The sequence below is a fragment of the Pelophylax lessonae genome (assembly GCF_965119305.1).
Source record: "Pelophylax lessonae genome assembly, chromosome: 4".
NCBI classification, from domain to species: Eukaryota; Metazoa; Chordata; class Amphibia; order Anura; family Ranidae; genus Pelophylax; species Pelophylax lessonae.
The window spans coordinates 122,608,516-122,626,309 of NC_138771.1; the positions used below are offsets into that span (position 1 = coordinate 122,608,516).

The window sequence follows — 17,794 nt, forward strand, 5'->3', positions numbered from 1 at the left end:
TCAGGACATGGGCCAAGCATGGAACATGTGTCAAGTGGGCGGAGAGAAGATTGGTGCCATTGTCGCATACGACCATTCCTGGCTCAAACTGCCGTGGCGTAAACCACCTCTGGGCCTGCCCCTGCAGAGCTGACAGAATCTCTGCCCTGGTGTGGCTCCTGTCCCCTAGACAGACCAAATGAAGCACTGCATGACATCTTTTAGCCTGACTGAGCCCTTGAACGCTTAGGGAGCACTTCTGGTTCAGAGGACAATTCAGCAGAAGAGGCCATAGAGGAAGAAGAAAAGGAGGGGGTGGAGAAGACAGATGTAGCAGAATCACCACCAATGTTTTGGAGGTGTGGTGGTGGAACAAGCTCCAGCACTGAACCCTGTCCTGCATCCTTCCCAGCTGCCAGAAGAGTTATCCAGTGTGAAGGAAATGTAACATCCCTGACCATGCCTGCTGGACCATGAGTCAGCAATAATGTGAACCTTCCTGCTGACCGCTCTGTCCGACGAGGCCACAACATTGCCTTCCATATGATGGTACAGAGCTGAAATGGCCTTACATGAAAATAAATTGATTTTTGGAACCTTCAACTGGGGTACAGCACATTCTGCAAATTCACAAAAGGGGGCAAAGTCTACCAGATGAAAAGGCAGCAGTTGTAGTGCTAGCAAGTTGGCCAAGCTAGCATTTTCAGCATGTGGATGGCTGGATCCAGTAATTTGCCAGTATTTTTGTTTTACGGTTCCACAACTGGGGTAGTGAAATTTGCCTGCTGGTCAAATCAACAGGTGGTGTACTGCTAGCAGATTGGGTGCGAGTACCTGTGGCACCCATTACTATACCATCATCCTTCTCAGTGCCGATTTTTGAGAGAACTTGAGGTATGGTAGGGGTAGAGATCCAAGATGAGCAGAAAGGAGAAGTCTGCATTTTTTTTATGATGTGGATCTTTTAGGTGCTGTTGCCAACGGACTGTATAGCAGGTCATCATATGTCTTGTCAAGTATGTGGTGCCCAAGCGGCTGGTGTTCTGTCCACGCTTGATCAGCTTCAGACAGAGATTGCAAACAGCAATGCTGCAGTCTGCTGCACATGTGTTGAAAAAAGCCCACACCAATGAATTTTGGAAGTCAGCGGGGAGTTAGCAGGGTCCTGCACCTGTGGAGCACTGTGGTGTGATGCAATAGGGTGGCTGCCTTTCAAACGGCCCCTGGAGGACATCCTGCCTTGTTGGAGTTGTGCCGCCTCCTCCTCACTTTCTTCCTCTATTCTCTCAGGCACCCAAGTATGGTCAGTGACCTCATCATCCCCTCCCTCCTCGTCACTGGAGCAAACTTGGCAGTATACTACAGCTCAAAGAACATGACTGCGAGTTTCTTGTACATCATTGTCACCCTCTCTCTAGGCTCATGTTATTCCCTTCCTCAACCTGGGAACCAACATCGGAGCATTCAAATTGCTGCGCATTCTCCAGCATCACACTCTGATGGAATAATTCAGATGACTCCTCCGTGTATGATGGTGAGGCTACGGAAGGAGTAGCTATGGACAAGGAGCCTGTGGAATAGGCCGCTTTGACAGCTGCAGTGGAAGGCAAACTAGTATGAGCCTGGGTGACAGAGGATGAAGTGGATGTGGACGGCTTAGTTATCCACTCCACCAACTCTTCTGCATGTTGTGGCTCAATAACATGGTCAGCACTGGAAAAAAAGGACAAGCATGCCTGCAGAGGATGCACTATGTCCGTGACCACCACTTTTCACTGTGGACACAGAGGCTGCTTGCCCTTTTTTAGTGGCCTGTGAGCATCTGACTCTCCTTGTTGGCCTTTCGGACATGATGTGGATTTTTGGGGGGGGGGTTTATAACTTTTTATTATAGAATGTGGGATGGAAATATGATGCTTGGGTTCAATACTTTTGTGCTTGGTGCACTATAAACAGTTTTATTATTCTTTTTTATTTTTTGGGCGGGATTTTTTAACTTTTTAATATAGAGTGTGGGAAGGGAATATGGTGCTCGGATGCAATACTTTTGTACTTGGTACACTATAAATCGTTTTATTATAGTTTTTCTTCTAAATAAAGTAAAACCTTAATAAAGTAAAAAAAAAGAAAACCCCTGCTGATGCAGAAGGAATAGCACCTACGACGCAAAAAGGGGGACAGCAAATATGCCCTAAATAAAATGAGTGCTGCTGCGCCACAAAATAAAAAACCATGCTGATGCAGATAGAATAGCACCTGTGATGCAGAAGACAGGACAGCAATTATGCCCTAAATATTATTTGTGTTGCTGTGCCACGAAAAAAAAATTCTAAATAAAAAAACCCACTGCTGACGCAGAAGGAATAGCACCTACCACACAAAAGGGGGGACAGCAAATATGCCCTAAATAAAATGAGTGTTGTTACGCGACAAAATAAAAAAAACTGCTTATGCAGAAGGAATAGCACCTACCATGTGGAAGGCGGGACAGCAATTTTTCCCTAAATATTATTTGTGCTGCTGTGCCACGAAAAAAAATTCAAAATAAAAAAAACCCACTGCTGATGCAGAAAAGGGGGAACAGCAATTATGCCCTAAATAAAGTTAATGCTGCTGCACCACAAAAAAAAATCACTGCTGACGCAGAAGTAATAGCACCTGCGATGCAGAAGGGGGGACTGCAATTATGCCCTAAATATTATTAGTCCTGCTGTGCCATGAAAAAAATTCAAAATAAAAAAAACCCACTGCTGATGCAGAAAAGGGGGGACAGCAATTATGCCCTAAATAAAATGAGTACTGCTGCGCCACAAAAAAAAATCACTGCTGACGCAGAAGTAATAGCACCTGCGACACAGAAGGGGGAGTACTAATATTGCGACAACAGAACCTAATGCTGCAAAAAATAAAAAATATCAAGGAAAAAAAATGGGATCAGTTGGGTGACACAGACGTGTTTTATACACCAGCACTTCAGTGGCCCCACTACACTGTGTAACACAAGAATCACAGCATAGCACTACACTGACTGCACTACACTGTGTTACACAAGAATAAGCACAGTACTGCACTAAACTGACTGCACTACGCTATGTTACACAAGATTAATCAGCCCTTCTCTACACTGCACTGACTGTGTTAAACATAAAAGCACAATGCACTAACTACCCTGCCTAATCTGCACTCCTAATACACTACACGCGGCTGCCGTGTAAGCAGCCTTATATAGTGTGGGGCATGGACTTAGCCCCTGAGCCATGATTGGCAAAAGGCACCAAGCCTTTGGCCAATCAAGGCTCTGACAGGACATTCTACTATGATTGGCCGAAGCATACAGGTCAGGTGCATACTTTGGCCAATCACAAGCACTTAATGCACTTAAACGCACAGTGCATTATGGGGTGCTCATTGGCGGGCAAACTTCCCGCCATGCGCCCCATTTGTTCGTGTGTTTTCAGGGAACACCCAATGTTCCAGTCAAACTTATGTTCGACTCGAACATTAAGCCCATTACTACATGTTATGCGACTTTAGGCACATAGAGTCGCATGGCATGTCACAGCGCAATGTTTTCAGTGGCACTTGTGTGATTTTGGGAGGCCGTGATTTGTAACACTTCCATACTTGAAGAAGCCGCTGGTGAAGAAACACTTTGTGATGATCCAGAAGCAGCAGGAGGAGCGTTTCTGGAATGAGAACTCTGGAGGGAAGAGCTCCTCGCTCTTTCATTGTGGTCCTCATCATTTAGGTTCACACTGATGTGGTGCGAGATTCGCAGCGATTCCTGTGCATTTCCCACACTGCATCACAATTGCACTCTGTTCACGCAAATCACTGTGGGTGTCAATGTTAAGTTAATGACACCCCAAAAAAGTTTTGCAAAATGCAGTCCGATTGGCTGAATTGGATCACATGGGTGTGAACACCCATGCGATCCGATTTCAGAGCAGAAAAAAAGGTGTGTGTATCTTTTTTACGCATTTGCAATTTGAGCCAAACAGAATAGTGCTGTCAGTGTTAGGATCTCTCTGTCAGTGCAGTGTAATGTTGTCAGTGTTGGGATGAGTCAGTGCTGTGCAGTTCTCTCTGTCAGTACTGGAATCTGTCAGTGCTGGGACCTGTTAGTGCTGGAATGAGTCAGAGTTGTGCAGTTCTCTTTGTCAGTGCTGTGTAGTGCTGTCAGTGCGGTGTTGGGATCTCTCTGTCAGTGTGGGGCTGGGATCTCTCTGTCAGTGCAGTGTTGGGATCTCTCTGTCAATGCAGTATTGGAATCTGTCAGTGCAGTGTTGGGATCTCTCTGTCAGTCCAGTGTTGGGATATGTCAGTGCAGTTTTGAGATATGCCAGTGTGGTGTTGGGATCTGTCAGTGCAGTGTTGGGACTTCTTTGTCAGTGCAGTGTTGGGATCTGTCAGTGTGGTGTTGGGATGTCAGTGCAGTGCTGGGATCTGTCAGTGCAGTGTTGGGATCTGTCAGTGCAGTGTTGGGATGTCTCTGCCAGTGCAGTGTTGGGATCTCTCTGTCAGTGCAGTGTTGGGACCTGTCAGTGCAGTGTTGGGATATGTCAGTGCAGTGCTGGGATTTCTCTGTCAGTGCAGTGCTGGGATCTGTCAGTGCAGTGTTGGGATGTCTCTGTCAGTGCAGTGTTGCGATCTGTCAGTGCAGTGCTGGGATTTCTCTGTCAGTGCAGTGCTTCGATCTGTCAGTGCAGTGTTGGGATCTCTCTGTCAGTGCAGTGTTGGGATCTCTCTGTCAGTGCAGTGTTGGGATCTGTCAGTGCAGTGTTTGGATCTGTCAGTGCAGTGTTGGGATTTCTCTGTCAGTGCAGTGCTGGGATCTGTCAGTGCAGTGTGGGGATCTGTCAGTGCAGTGCTGGGATTTCTCTGTCAGTGCAGTGCTGGGATCTGTCAGTGCAGTGTTGGGATGTCTCTGTCAGTGCAGTGTTGGGATCTGTCAGTGCAGTGCTGGGATTTCTCTGTCAGTGCAGTGCTTCGATCTGTCAGTGCAGTGTTGGGATGTCTCTGCCAGTGCAGTGTTGGGATCTCTCTGTCAGTGCAGTGTTGGGATCTGTCAGTGCAGTGTTGGGATCTGTCAGTGCAGTGTTGGGATTTCTCTGTCAGTGCAGTGCTGGGATCTGTCAGTGCAGTGTGGGGATCTGTCAGTGCAGTGCTGGGATTTCTCTGTCAGTGCAGTGCTGGGATCTGTCAGTGCAGTGTGGGGATCTGTCAGTGCAGTGCTGGGATTTCTCTGTCAGTGCAGTGCTGGGATCTGTCAGTGCAGTGTTGGGATGTCTCTGTCAGTGCAGTGTTGGGATGTCTCTGTCAGTGCAGTGTTGGGATGTCTCTGTCAGTGCAGTGTTGGGATCTGTCAGTGCAGTGTTGGGATGTGTCTGTCAGTGCAGTGTTGGGATGTCTCTGTCAGTGCAGTGTTGGGATGTCTCTGTCAGTGCAGTGTTGGGATGTCTCTGTCAGTGCAGTGCTGGGATCTGTCAGTGCAGTGTTGGAATGTCTCTGTCAGTGCAGTGTTGGGATGTCTCTGTCAGTGCAGTGTCGCACTATGCAGTTCCTTGTATCACTCAGATCTCGGTTGCTCGGAGTTGAAGTTTTGGAAGTTTGTTGTATTTGTAGTGAGAATGTTGGATCAGCTGGTCGGCGGAGGACGCGCTGTGATTGGCTGATGATTCTCCCGTGGAGGAGGACACCCAGCTGATCCATCACAGGACTCGGCCCCGCCCCTCCTCCCGAAGTTTAATTGATGAACTCCCCCTCCTCCCCTCCAATGAAGAGTTACCCTCAGAAGGTCCGGCCGGTATAAAGCTCCGTCCTCCCGCCCGCCTCTTCTGCACTCTCCCCCCTCAGCACTCACAGACCCCTCTCCACCTCACCCGCACAGACTGCACCGCTCACCGCTCCATCCCGCACCGGGGACGAGGAGACACTTTCCCTACCGCCAGAGGAGCTAACACCCGCCACCGTGGACTCTGCTGAGGACATTGGTATTTACACCATGACCACCCTGAAGACGGACAGCGAGCACAATAATAATAACCTGGAAGAAGAGGTGAGTGTCAGCTCCTGTGCCCAGAGACCTCCACCCTGACAGGGGAGTCCTCCTAGTACTGGGCTCAGCTTTCACCTTTACTTTGTATTCTTATTTTGTTATACAGAAAAAAGTAACTTCTGTACCCATCCCCCCCAGTGTTATTCCCCAAATGCTCCGTTCACATGTAGGCTTTTTGGGGAGTTTTTCTGCTCTAGGATCAGCTCTCAAAACGCCCAACAACACAAATCCTATTCATTTCAATGGCCCCTGTTCACATCTGAGCGTTTTGACGCTGTGAGCAAAATGCCCAGTGCTCAAAAAAGTACATGAGCTTCTTTTTGGGCAGATTACAGGAGTTTTCCATTGGTTTCTATTCAATCTATAAATGCCTGCACAAAAAATGCCTGTAAAAATTGTGGTGAAAATGCTACGCTCAGGTGTGAATGTAGCCTTAGTGTCTTCCTACAGTCTGACTTTAGATAATGGAGTGCTGTGTGCCCATACACTTCCCTCACACCTTCCTCACCCACCTACAATCTGGCTTTATATGATAGCGCAGCCATACACCTCCCTCACCGACCGGTCACCCTCCCTACAATAACCACACCATGGTGGTCACCATGTATAAACTTCAACTCTGGGTACTGATGCCAGTCCTCAAAGGAAGATCCTAGGAATCAGCACATAACACTTTAAATCTGTGGTGATCTCTATGATCTTCTTTACCAGAGCTATATAATGACAAGATTATTTACATACATAGTTCTCACAATGGTTGAGCATAAAATTGCACAATTAGGTTGTATAGTGTTTGGTCATGTATTATACAATCTGATTGTACAACTTAAGTTTAGGGTCACACCTGTGCTGGTGGTGTGGTTTGTGGCAGCCTAGTTGTTTAAATGGGCTGCTGTACCTGCATCCCTGACTGTTGTGTGTGTGTGTGCCCCCCCACCACACACACGCACACGCACATTTTTCTACTTTGTGTGGCTTCACACCCCTGATGCGCTGCGCTTTTTGAGGAATTGGGAATGAATGGCTGATAAAGAACACTGTCTTGGCTGTAACATGTACCATCAACTACATAGTGTGAGGACCTGCCAGCATGATCCAAACTAAACAGATTGTTGACGGGTATCCTGGTACATTGTTTTGGTAACTCAAATGCCTATGCACGCAGGATATCTTTCTCCTCCATGTAAACTTGTGTCCATGCACGCAAACTTTCAGAGGAGTTCGGAAGTGTAACTGTTTAGGGACAGTAAAATCTGCCATGGCGTCCAGGAGCAGAGGCTGTAACAAGCTTTTAGCCATGTTTTGGTGTTTAGTATTTTTAAATTCTAGGGAGCGCTTTTACTGTAAACAAACACTGCAAAGTGCTTTTTCCTGCCAGCAGCGCTGATGTTTAAATGTCCCGTGTGCATGAGCCCTAAGGCTCCATTCACACCTGGGTGTTTGAGTGTTTTTCAGCTCCAAAAGCGCTAAAAAAAGGTCCAAAACGCCATTCATTTAAATGGCCCCTGTTCGCATCTTAATGTTTTGCAAAACGCCTGTAGCTGAAAAAAGTACATGAGCTTCTTTTTGGGCTGATTACCAGTGTTTTTGATGTCAACGCTACGCTCAAGTGTGAATGCATCCTTAAGGAAATTGTACAATTTAACTTTAGATTTATCAACTTTGTAATATGAAGACCTATCTAATCTATCCACTTAAACTGTAGCCAGGCAGGCCTTTGCACTACATAGCAGCTGTAAATCTAAAGGATTGTAACGTGGGGTGAGCTTTAGTCCCGGTTCACACTGGGGCGTTTTAGCCGCCTGACAAGTCACGTTCCATTCAGTGCAATGGAACCGTTCTGATCGGAGCAACTCAAGTCGCTCTGACTTAGAAAAAGGTTCCTGCATTACTTTGGTGGTGACTTGCATTGGCTTCTATTAGAGAAGTTTTTTGCAAGCCACACTGCACGGGGTGGCTTCAGAGTCGGGCGACTTTGGATCCGCCCCAGTGTGAACCCAGCCTTGGTGTCTTCATACAATCATCTTTTAGGTTTACCAAAATATAATTTGAGTCCTACCTGAACTATCCAATCAGTTGTGTTCCAGATAATTGGGTTTTTAAACTAGTATTGGTCGATCTTTGGCTAATCTAAAGAGAATTGTACAATCTCACTGTAAAGCTGAACTTTTTTTTTTTTTTTGCTCCATTTAGGGTCACTCTGGTTGTACACGTGTTTATCTAGCAACTGATATACGTACGACCAGCCTGTTAGGTTTTTCCCAAACAGTGCTACTGGCTATAGCATCCCTTGCTGGCAGGACGCAGTAGCGCTGTAGGAGGGATTCCTCCGTTAACAATGACTACGTTGGGAGAATTGCGCAAATTTTCTTTCCACTGTGGGTGGAAAATTATCTTTGGCCTGCCTTATGTGTTAAGTGGCAGATCTGCAAGGCACTGCACTGTTGGAAAGCCCTGCCTAATTGGTTAACAAACAATTGGGTCTTCATAGCTTTGCTACATCTAAAGCAGATTGTATAGACACCAGGGTTGACTTACTAAAATTGGAATTTCAAAATCTGGTGCAGCTCTGCACAATCGGCTTCTTTTTTTTTTTTTTTTTTTTTTTTTTTTTTTTTTTTTTTTTTTTTATTCTGAAGGCTTGTTTGAACAAGCTAAAGTTAGAAGCTGGCACCATGCAGTTTCACCAAATTTTGCACTCCAGTTTTAGTACATCTGCCCTGTTGTAAAATGCGCAATGACCCTTTAGGCTGGGTTCACATGCTGCAGAGCGGCTCACAGCATGGGGTCCAGTGCATCCCTGTTCTGTTTCAGGGGTGAATCGGGTCAGAATTTTTTGCCTGAAACTATGCCAAAGAGATGCACAGGACCCTTCTGCAAAATGGCATGCGGCAAAACAGATCTGTGTGAAGCGGCTCAATTTGGAGCCAGTCACTCTCTCCTGTCATGCAAATTGGAGGCAGGGAATCCCGGATTAGTGTTAACTCGGCCCTAAAGTGATCTGGCACAAGAACACACAGTACTCGGGTAACGGCAATAATTTGGTGCACAGAAAAATGTGCATATCTTTAAATTATGGAATCATTCAATTTCCCGTAAGGGTCCTTTTCATATGGGCTTTCCACCCGGTTGGCTCAGTTTTGCTCAATGAGGGATCAATCCGCTGAGCAGGCAGATGACAGGTCTGTGTCAGCTCACTGATGGAAAATGGGGTTACCATCCATATGGATTTCATGGATCGCATAGCAGACAGAAATGTCAGTGCTGACATCTGCTGCTCCATAGGGGTGCATGGAGCATCCGGTCCCCCTGAAACTGACAGGCCGACCTGTTCAGAAAGGGGCCTAAGGGTTTCTTCAGTTACTCCAAGTGACAGTTGCCATGTGTTGGTGTTTACACTGTTTGTATCCTATTTTTTTCCATGTGCCTTTGTTGTGCTGTTATAAGAAACTTCTCTCTGTTTTTAATAAATGTGTTCCTGTTGAGCACCTGCAGTTCCTCGGCTGTCACTGCGGATGTAAACAGGATTCGGAGCTGTCTTCTATGGACTTGACTAGCAAATTCATCATTGCCGCAAAATTCTTGTCTAGCTGGATCTGTTTCATCATTATGGAGGACCAATTGGTTTGACTTATTACCAGGTCCATCCTATAGGAGGTTTTTGTTTTGGTGTCTGGTTGAAGGTGCCTCAAAGCACGGTCCAACTCTTCAATATGTTGCAATAATAGAGGTGTGGGGTTTTATTTATTTTTTTTTGTGCACTTGAAACACAACTGGGTTTATTTATTTTCTTAACCTATTCCCTTTTCACATGTTCTAAACATTCTTTAAACAGCAATTGAACCTTTTCCTCAACACTAGCTCCCATATCTCTTGCAATGACTGTACTTGGTGGATACTTTCATGAGTTTACAGTTTAGTGTGCATTCTGTGGGTTTGATTTACTAAAACTGGAGAATGTAAAATCTGGTGCCACTCTGCATAGAAACCAATCAGCTTCCATGTTTTTTATTGCAAAAGCTTAATTAAGCAAGCAGAAGTTCAAAGCAGATTGGCTACCATGCATAGCTGCACCAGACTTTGCACTCCAGTCTTAGCAAATCAAGCCCTGTCTTTCATGAGGTGGTCCAAGTAATGCATGTTACCTACAACCCCAGACATGGGTAATATGCTAAAACTGGCTGTAAATCAACCCTAGGTTCATCATGTGATCACATTTTACCCTAATCCCTTTTTCAATGAACAGCAAGATCAGTAAATCTTTCCATTTAAGCTTGCTGTACACAAGTAGATCTTCGAATGGACATTTTGTACAATTCTTATGTTAACTTGACAAATGTCATTTGGAAGTACTTCACAATTTTGACAACATGCACTGTTAAATGTTACTGCTTCAAATTTTCTCATCGCTGTTTGAAAATGTATTGTCAATTTGGCCCTACTAATCTAACCACATCTTTTAATTGAACAAGCTGAAGTTAGAAGCTGCTTTCAATGCACAGCTGCACCCGTTTTTAGTAAATCAACCCCACAGGAGTTTCATGGGGTGGTCCCATTAGTAAACAAATGTTGGCTGTAACACCAGACATGGGTGATATGCAAAAGCTGCCTATACACTGGGGTTTTTTTTTTTCCCCCTCTTGGGTGGATGTAGCATTGGTCCAAGCCAGCAGCTCTCTGTTCTGCCCCCATGCTCACTGGAGCGTTGTGCTGTGGAGTGGGTGGGAACAGCCAGCTCAGGCTGGGCCAGGCTGTGGGCGGATCCCAACTTCATTGTTGCAATCTTGCCTGGACCGGCTGTGTGATGTCAGTGGGCTTCAGCTGGTGTCTGCTGTGAAAACATCACAGGAGTGCAGAACTAACTCTGTATTTCTCCTTTAGGCCCCTTTCACACAGGCGGACCATTCAGATCCGCCTGTCTGTTTTTTGTTTTTTTTGGGGGGGGAGGGGATCTGAACGGTCCCCCCCATGCATCTCTATGGGGGATCGGATGTCAGGGGAGACATGTCCGCTGACATCCGATCCGTCAAATCTGGACAGATGGAAACCCTATTTTCCATCCGTCAAGTGGATGGGATCGGATGAGAACGGACCGACGGTCCGTTCCCATCCGTTTTCCCCTATAGAGTGCATGGGGAACTGACAGCTGTGTCTCCGCACACAGTGCATAGACGCAGCTGTCCTCCTGCTGCTCAGCGGGGGATCGGCGGCTCTTTTTTTTTTTTTTTTTTTTTTTCTTCCCGAACCCCCCCCCCCCCCTGCTGAGAACAGAATCCGGCGGATAGTGTGAAAGGGGCCTTAAGCTTTGACAACCTGGAATCTGATTGGTTTCTAGGCAGAGCTGCACCAGATTTTGCACTCCAGTTTTAGTAAATCAACCCCAGTTTTAACTGGGTAAGCTTAACCAGCTAACCCATAGACTTTTTGCAGCTGACATCGGTTTTGCGTTTCCATTGTGTTATCAATACTTGGCAGTAACAATTCTCAGTCTTCATTTGATAGGGGGGGAAAAAATTAAAATTTTTAATGGAAGTGACCTGTTCTTTTAATGGGTGGTTTTTGCGTGTGGGGTTTTTCTTTCATCTGTACATATTGCTTTTATGATGAATGTTGCCTGAACCTTGCACCTCCTGAATGGGAGAAATCCTTCAGGCCCCTTTCACACAGGCGGGCCGTTCAGATTCGCCTGTCAGTTTTTTTTTTTTTTTTTTTTTCTTTTTTTTTGTGGATCTGAACGGTCACCTCATGCATCTCTATGGGGCATCGCATGTCAGGGGAGACATGTCTGCTGAAATCCGACCTGTCAAATCTGAACGGATGGAAACCCTATTTTCCATCCGTCCAGCGGATCGGAACGGACCCACGGTCTGTTCCCATCCGATTCCCCCATAGAGATGTATGGAGCTCTGACAGCTGTGTCCCTGCACACAGTGCGGAGAACAGCTGACATTCTCCTGCTCAGCGGGGGATCGGCGGATCAATCCCCCCACTGAGATAAATGGGAGTCCATCCAACGTACAGTGTGAAAGGGGCCTAAGTGCTTGCATCAAAGTGTGTAATTGCAATTTCTTGTCTAATCTGGATAGCCTTCCAGGTGCCTGTAGCCCTTTCTAGAATAATTGTCTAGGTAAAACACCCATACCATCCAATCACCAGATGACACTGACTAACCAGGGTGGTTTTGTCACCATGTGATGAATCTCCTTTCTTTTTTGGCTGCCTTTCCCTTTAGGTGGTCAGTACATGGCATTGGGGTTGTTCATTTTGAGCCTCATTTTTATGCACGGTGTGGACCAGGCTCATAGCAGAAAAATTATTTTCAAATGTACCCTTTTACCTTACACTTGCAGTTTAAAATGCAACCTAATGGGCACTGTTTAAAACGGCCCTCACACTATTGGTTCTTTGTTTCTGGCTTTCAATTCTATTGCATGGCCACTTTTTTTTTTTTTTTTTTTTTTTTTTGTCCTATACTAGTCAGTGAGTTTAAATTTGATTATGAGATTAAATGAAAGTATATTAAGGTACAAGGTAGTGACCTGAAAGATCTTTTTTTTTTTTTTTTTTCTTTGACTGGTGGTCACTCGGCTGGAAAAGCTATGCCATCTTGGCACAATCATAGTAGCTCAGTCTGAGGCTTGCTTACTTTTCTTAAAGTGACATAAGGCCTCCTTGGTCGCCTGCATATAAGAAACGCACAGGACCCTATGTCATTCGAGAGTTATGTCCAATACCTGACATATATGTTAGTATTTTTGTTACTGATCATGATTTGTTTCTGACTATTTCCTTTTGGATATCTCCGTATGTTCTATACACTTTTTAAATTTCAATAAAAACAGATTAAACATAATTATTAAGCCCCTTTTTAGACTCTGCAGGATCAGTCAAGCAGAGCGGGTATATCTCTGCTGGAACAGGCAGATGACAGGTCCTGCTGATCTTTAAAGGATGGTCGCATGGAAACTGACTGCCTGTTTCCATCTGACTGTCGTCCGACAAATGTATCCCCATCCGTGGTCTTTAGCAGACCAGATCAGATGCTGACATCTGCCACTCCATAAAGAACAATGGGTGGTCTGATCAGACCCATCAGCCTGCTGGTGTAAAAGGGCCTAAAGGTTCATGTCTTTGGCACAGAGCAGCCCCAATCCTCCTCCCTCTTGACCGGTGCCCCCCAGAAGCAAGCAGCATGCTTGCTCCTGAGCCCAGCTCTGTCATATGACAGCTGCAGCTTGACCCAACCCTGCTCTCCCCTCATTGGCTCACTGGCTATGATTGACAGGACTGAGCCAATGACACTGCTTGTCTCAGCCAATGAGGGAATCCCAGCCTAGACGGGTATCCTGTGCCCATTGCTGGATTGAGATGGCTCAGCTAAGTATTAGGGGGTTGCACACTGAATGTTTTTACCTTTTTTGTGCAAGCCACTTTAAGGCCTCTTGCAAACACCGGACACCTAAAAGGCAATCTAAAATGCAGCTCACTGTTTGACTATATCAATTCCAGACACTTCCTGTCCTGGCCATTTTAAGCTCAGTGATGTCCCTTTGACAATTACTTATGCAACACTAAGATTTTATTTTATGTGCACGTTCACCTTTACCCCCCCCCCCCTCGATCCCACAGTCCAGCAATCCTACTGTTCTGGATTAGAACAATGCTTTGCCAGTCCAGGGATTTGAAATATCCACAATTATCTTATCTTAAGGACAAGAGGCACTCTAATTGGTCAGCAGAATCACATGGATGACATTGACCATCTAGCCTGTCCTGTCAGCTGTCAGGAGAAAAAAGCCAGGAGGATTTTGAATGCCTAGTAAGTGGTGTTCCCTGACAGAGCAGGGCCATGGGACAATATTACTGGAGGGATGGGGGAGGGGATCCAGTGTAAGGTCACCTTAGATTTTCTAAAATCAAAAATGTTGACCACCTATCCGTATGCAATCCATTTAATGTGTTTGTTTTTTTACCAAAAACCTTCCTTTCAACCACAATACTGCTATTAATGACCCTTTCTTGTGTAAAATGAAACCAATGTGACTGTCCCAAATGACTATAATTCAATTAGTAGAAAGGGGGAATGGGCTACATGGTCATAATTCAATTATTAGTGCTTTTCTTCTTTGAAATTTATTTCCCTTGCTTTTCATATCCCGCAGTTTTCTCACCTTCACCCTTGTGGATTTCAGGTAATATATAATTGTGAAGTGACTCTCCCCACTGCATCCACCTCCAGTTTAGGCCTGTTTCCAGGTCTAAAATCGCCTTCCCCTGCTGGGGATAATTCCAGGCTACTCAAATCTTCTTCACCTCTCCTTACTGAGCTGGCTGTCTGGACTTCTTTCCTCCACGTCCCCTCCCTATAAGATAACACTCCCATTGTGTAGCATAGCAAAGGATCCACATTTATTGAATATCACTTGCATTAAAACTTGGAATAGTGCAATTTAAAAAAAAAAAAAAAAATCATCCGAGGGGGCAGCAACTCTTGTGTGTTCCAGTCCTTTGTCACCCAACTTATCCCATGCGTATTGTCACAATCATGTGACTTCCTCAGAATCAGGGATTCCCTGAGGAAGTCACATGATTGTGACAATACACATGGGAGGAGTTGGGTGACAGAGGACTTTGTGGAACATATGGGAGCTGCTGCCCCGTAGTGCATGCATTTTTTTTTTTTTTTTTTTTTTTTTTGGCATAAGGTCTAAAGTTTAAATGGGTGGATATTCTGCAATAAATGTGAACCTTTATACTACACAATGGGAGTGTCTTATGAGGACGTGGAGGAAAGGGAGTCCAGACAAAGCCAGCTCAGTGAGTGGAAGGAGATTGAACAGCTGAGGAGCCTGGAACTAACCACAACAGGGAAGACTATTTTAGACGTGGAAAAGTCTAAAAATTGCACTAATTATCGTCATTTGGGACTGTCACATTGGTTTTATTTTATTGTAGACGAGTTTGCCACTGAAGGATAGCTGTTATGGTTTAACACTAATTGGATTGCACACGGATAGGTGCAGCCAACATTTTTTTTTTTTTTTTTTTTTTGCAGTTGTGGGAACACAATTTTGTTGCAGCCATCAGACACAAGTTGGAAGTGAGGGACACATTAGGTTGGGGAGTGCAGGACGATACACCTGTCTTAAATTTTCTGTAAAGGTGATACTTCACTTTACTCTGGGTTTTTTTTTATTTTGCTATAAATGAGAAATACTGAATGTTTAAAACATGTTATAATTTTGTAAGTTGTTGGGTTAAAATGTATTCTAAATTTAGTAAGTAAAAATGCCTCCATCAGTATGTTGGTCTGTGTGACATTGGAGTCTGCATACTATGGTACATATAATAAAAAAAAAAAATCAGTCCTGATGTACGTGGTTCCTTTTCTGAGACTGACCATGTCTGATGCCATCCCGCCCTGCAGATCCTGCTGGACAGGACAGCTCCAAGGTAAGCCACAGCACTTGGGAGGTTTACCTCACCAACAAATAGTTTTTTATTTTTTTTACTGTTTATGGCAACTGCCTGCCTCACTGGGTCCCTTGTGCTTGTTTAGACAGACCCCAGAAGAGAAGGTAAAGACCAGTAGTAAGGCTTGCAGTCACAGGTTTCCTCGAGTGGAAGAAATGCATCAATAAAATGGTAGCCAAAGAGTCGCAGTGGGTTACTAAGGATATGTGGTGTTCTTTAAAAAAAAAAAAATTAAAAGCATGATTTGGTACAGCCATAGAAACTGAAAGCTCCAGTCAGGCCAGCACTCCCATTTACTAGCAAGGCACCCATTCCTTTGTGCAGTGGGGATGAGGTGGACCAAGCAGAGCAGGGATCTGGTGCAGATGACTCTGAATCAGAATCCAAATGTGGCCTATTCTGAGTCAGATGACAAGGATCCAGCATCAGAGGGCAAGCTCTCAACCCCCCTTCCCCCTCAGAGGATGTGGATTATTAGTGCCATAGCAGATACTGGGTATCGGAGCAAAGAATCGCAGAGCTTTCACTACACTAAAATGTATAAAACATGGTCAAGAGAATGGGAAGAGCAGGAAAACTTTATACCCCCAGCTGCGATCAAACATGGATATCCGTTCAGAGGAGGATACTAAACCCTGGGCGAAGTGCCAGTCGCAAACGAGGCTGATTTAGCTTTCGAGGACTCCACAACTCTGTGATCCCATGGATAAAAAGATGGAGGCACAACTGTGACTCTAAATCCAGCCATAGCTTCCGCCTGCACAGCCAGGACCTTGTTAGTCTGGCTGATGCAGCTGCAAGAGCTACTAGAAGCAATACCCCCAAGGAGGAACTGGTAAAAAGCATACCCACTCTAATGTGGCAGCTTTCCTGGCAGAAACTAAGGATAGCGGGCAGGACCACTGACCTAATTCAGCTAAAAGGCCTGTGGCTGAAGTCATGGGAAGGGGACATCACCTCTACAGATGTTGCGGCATCTCCTTTACAGGCGATTTACTGTTCGGACTCGACTTGCTAACAGTATTGGACAGATTCACAGCCAGAAACAAGGTTTTTTTTTTTTTTTTTTTTTTTTTTTTTTTTTTTTTCAAACCAGAGCCAGGAAAAACACCTTTGCCAGTCCAGAAGATTTGATAAGACGGGTCCAAAAAAGTACTGGACACAACAAACTATGCAAGGGAGAATTTATCCTCAAGCCTTCTGTTACAAAAAACAATGATGGTCTCTGGTTTTTCCTTGATATGGTATCTATGAAAATAAGCAAAACGTTTTTTTGTCTTCTGGTACAACAACGGAGATCCCGGGGCTATTCCAGCAATTTTTTTTACAGGTTAGTGTTATCTTCTCACTTGGATAATAGGCTGGTGGAAGACAGACAATGAGAGAGAGAATCTTCTGAGCATAAGGAAAGCCACACCTATGAAGTTAGGCAGAACTCCCAACATGGGACCTCTCTACGGTACCCAAAGGATTCCTTTTGGCACCCTTTGAGCCACTGGAGGAAAGTTCAGACAAATACTTTACCCTAAAAATGGTACTCCTAGTGGCACTGGTATCGGCAAGAAGAGTAAGGGACATTCAGGCCCTTTCCATGATAAAACCTTTACTGTTTAATTCAGACAAAATTATTCTCACACCAGACCCAGCCCTCCTACAAGTATCCAACTTTCCACAGAATTTAGGTGGTTATTCCTTCCCTTCCAAATGCAATGGATAGCAAGAAATGAGTTGCTTACAACAAGCCAGATGTAAGATCCTGATAACTTGCATTGAACTAAAGTGGAAAAAAAACAACCACTCTGTTCATCCTCCATGAAGGAGTGAACCAAGGTAAGTCGGCATCAGATAGCCAGATGGATAAAGCTTGCGATTCAACAGCTTACCAAGCACTATACCTTGCCCTGCTGAGGCTGAGTGGAGTCGCGGCCCAACCATATCAAATCAGCTGTCCAATCAGGACCAGATATTTGGTCGCAAGCTGCTCCAGTCTTCCCCCTCCCTCTCAGGTGCTGCCCTGGAAGACTTCTTGGAGTTACCAGGTACCAACTGTGGGGGGTTTACACTGGCTGCTTTCACAGCCACAATGGCAGAATTTCTCTCTGGCTGCATTCTTGCAGCCATTGAGAAATGCTGTGTGGTGTTTTTTTTTTTTTTTTTTTGTTTTATTAGGCACCGTTGGCCGCCAAGTAAACCAGAAGTGACGTCCCTTCAGGTTGCTACATTGGAGACCCAATCAAAGCCGAATCCGGGTTGGATCAGACTCTAACCAGCTGGCTGGTTGTT

At 45.1% G+C, this 17,794-nt stretch overlaps 1 protein-coding gene across 1 annotated transcript in view; it reads left to right on the forward strand.

Moving 5' to 3' along the window:
• The first annotated feature begins 5,916 nt into the window (after positions 1 to 5,916).
• RBPMS2 (RNA binding protein, mRNA processing factor 2) overlaps positions 5,917 to 17,794 on the forward strand; it is a 64,311-nt gene continuing 52,433 nt past the window's right edge. Inside the window, exon 1 of the mRNA XM_082256518.1 lies at positions 5,917 to 6,037. Within this exon, the coding sequence (XP_082112644.1) occupies positions 5,984 to 6,037 (54 nt within the window). The 5' untranslated portion in view covers positions 5,917 to 5,983. The remainder of the gene's footprint in view (positions 6,038 to 17,794) is intronic.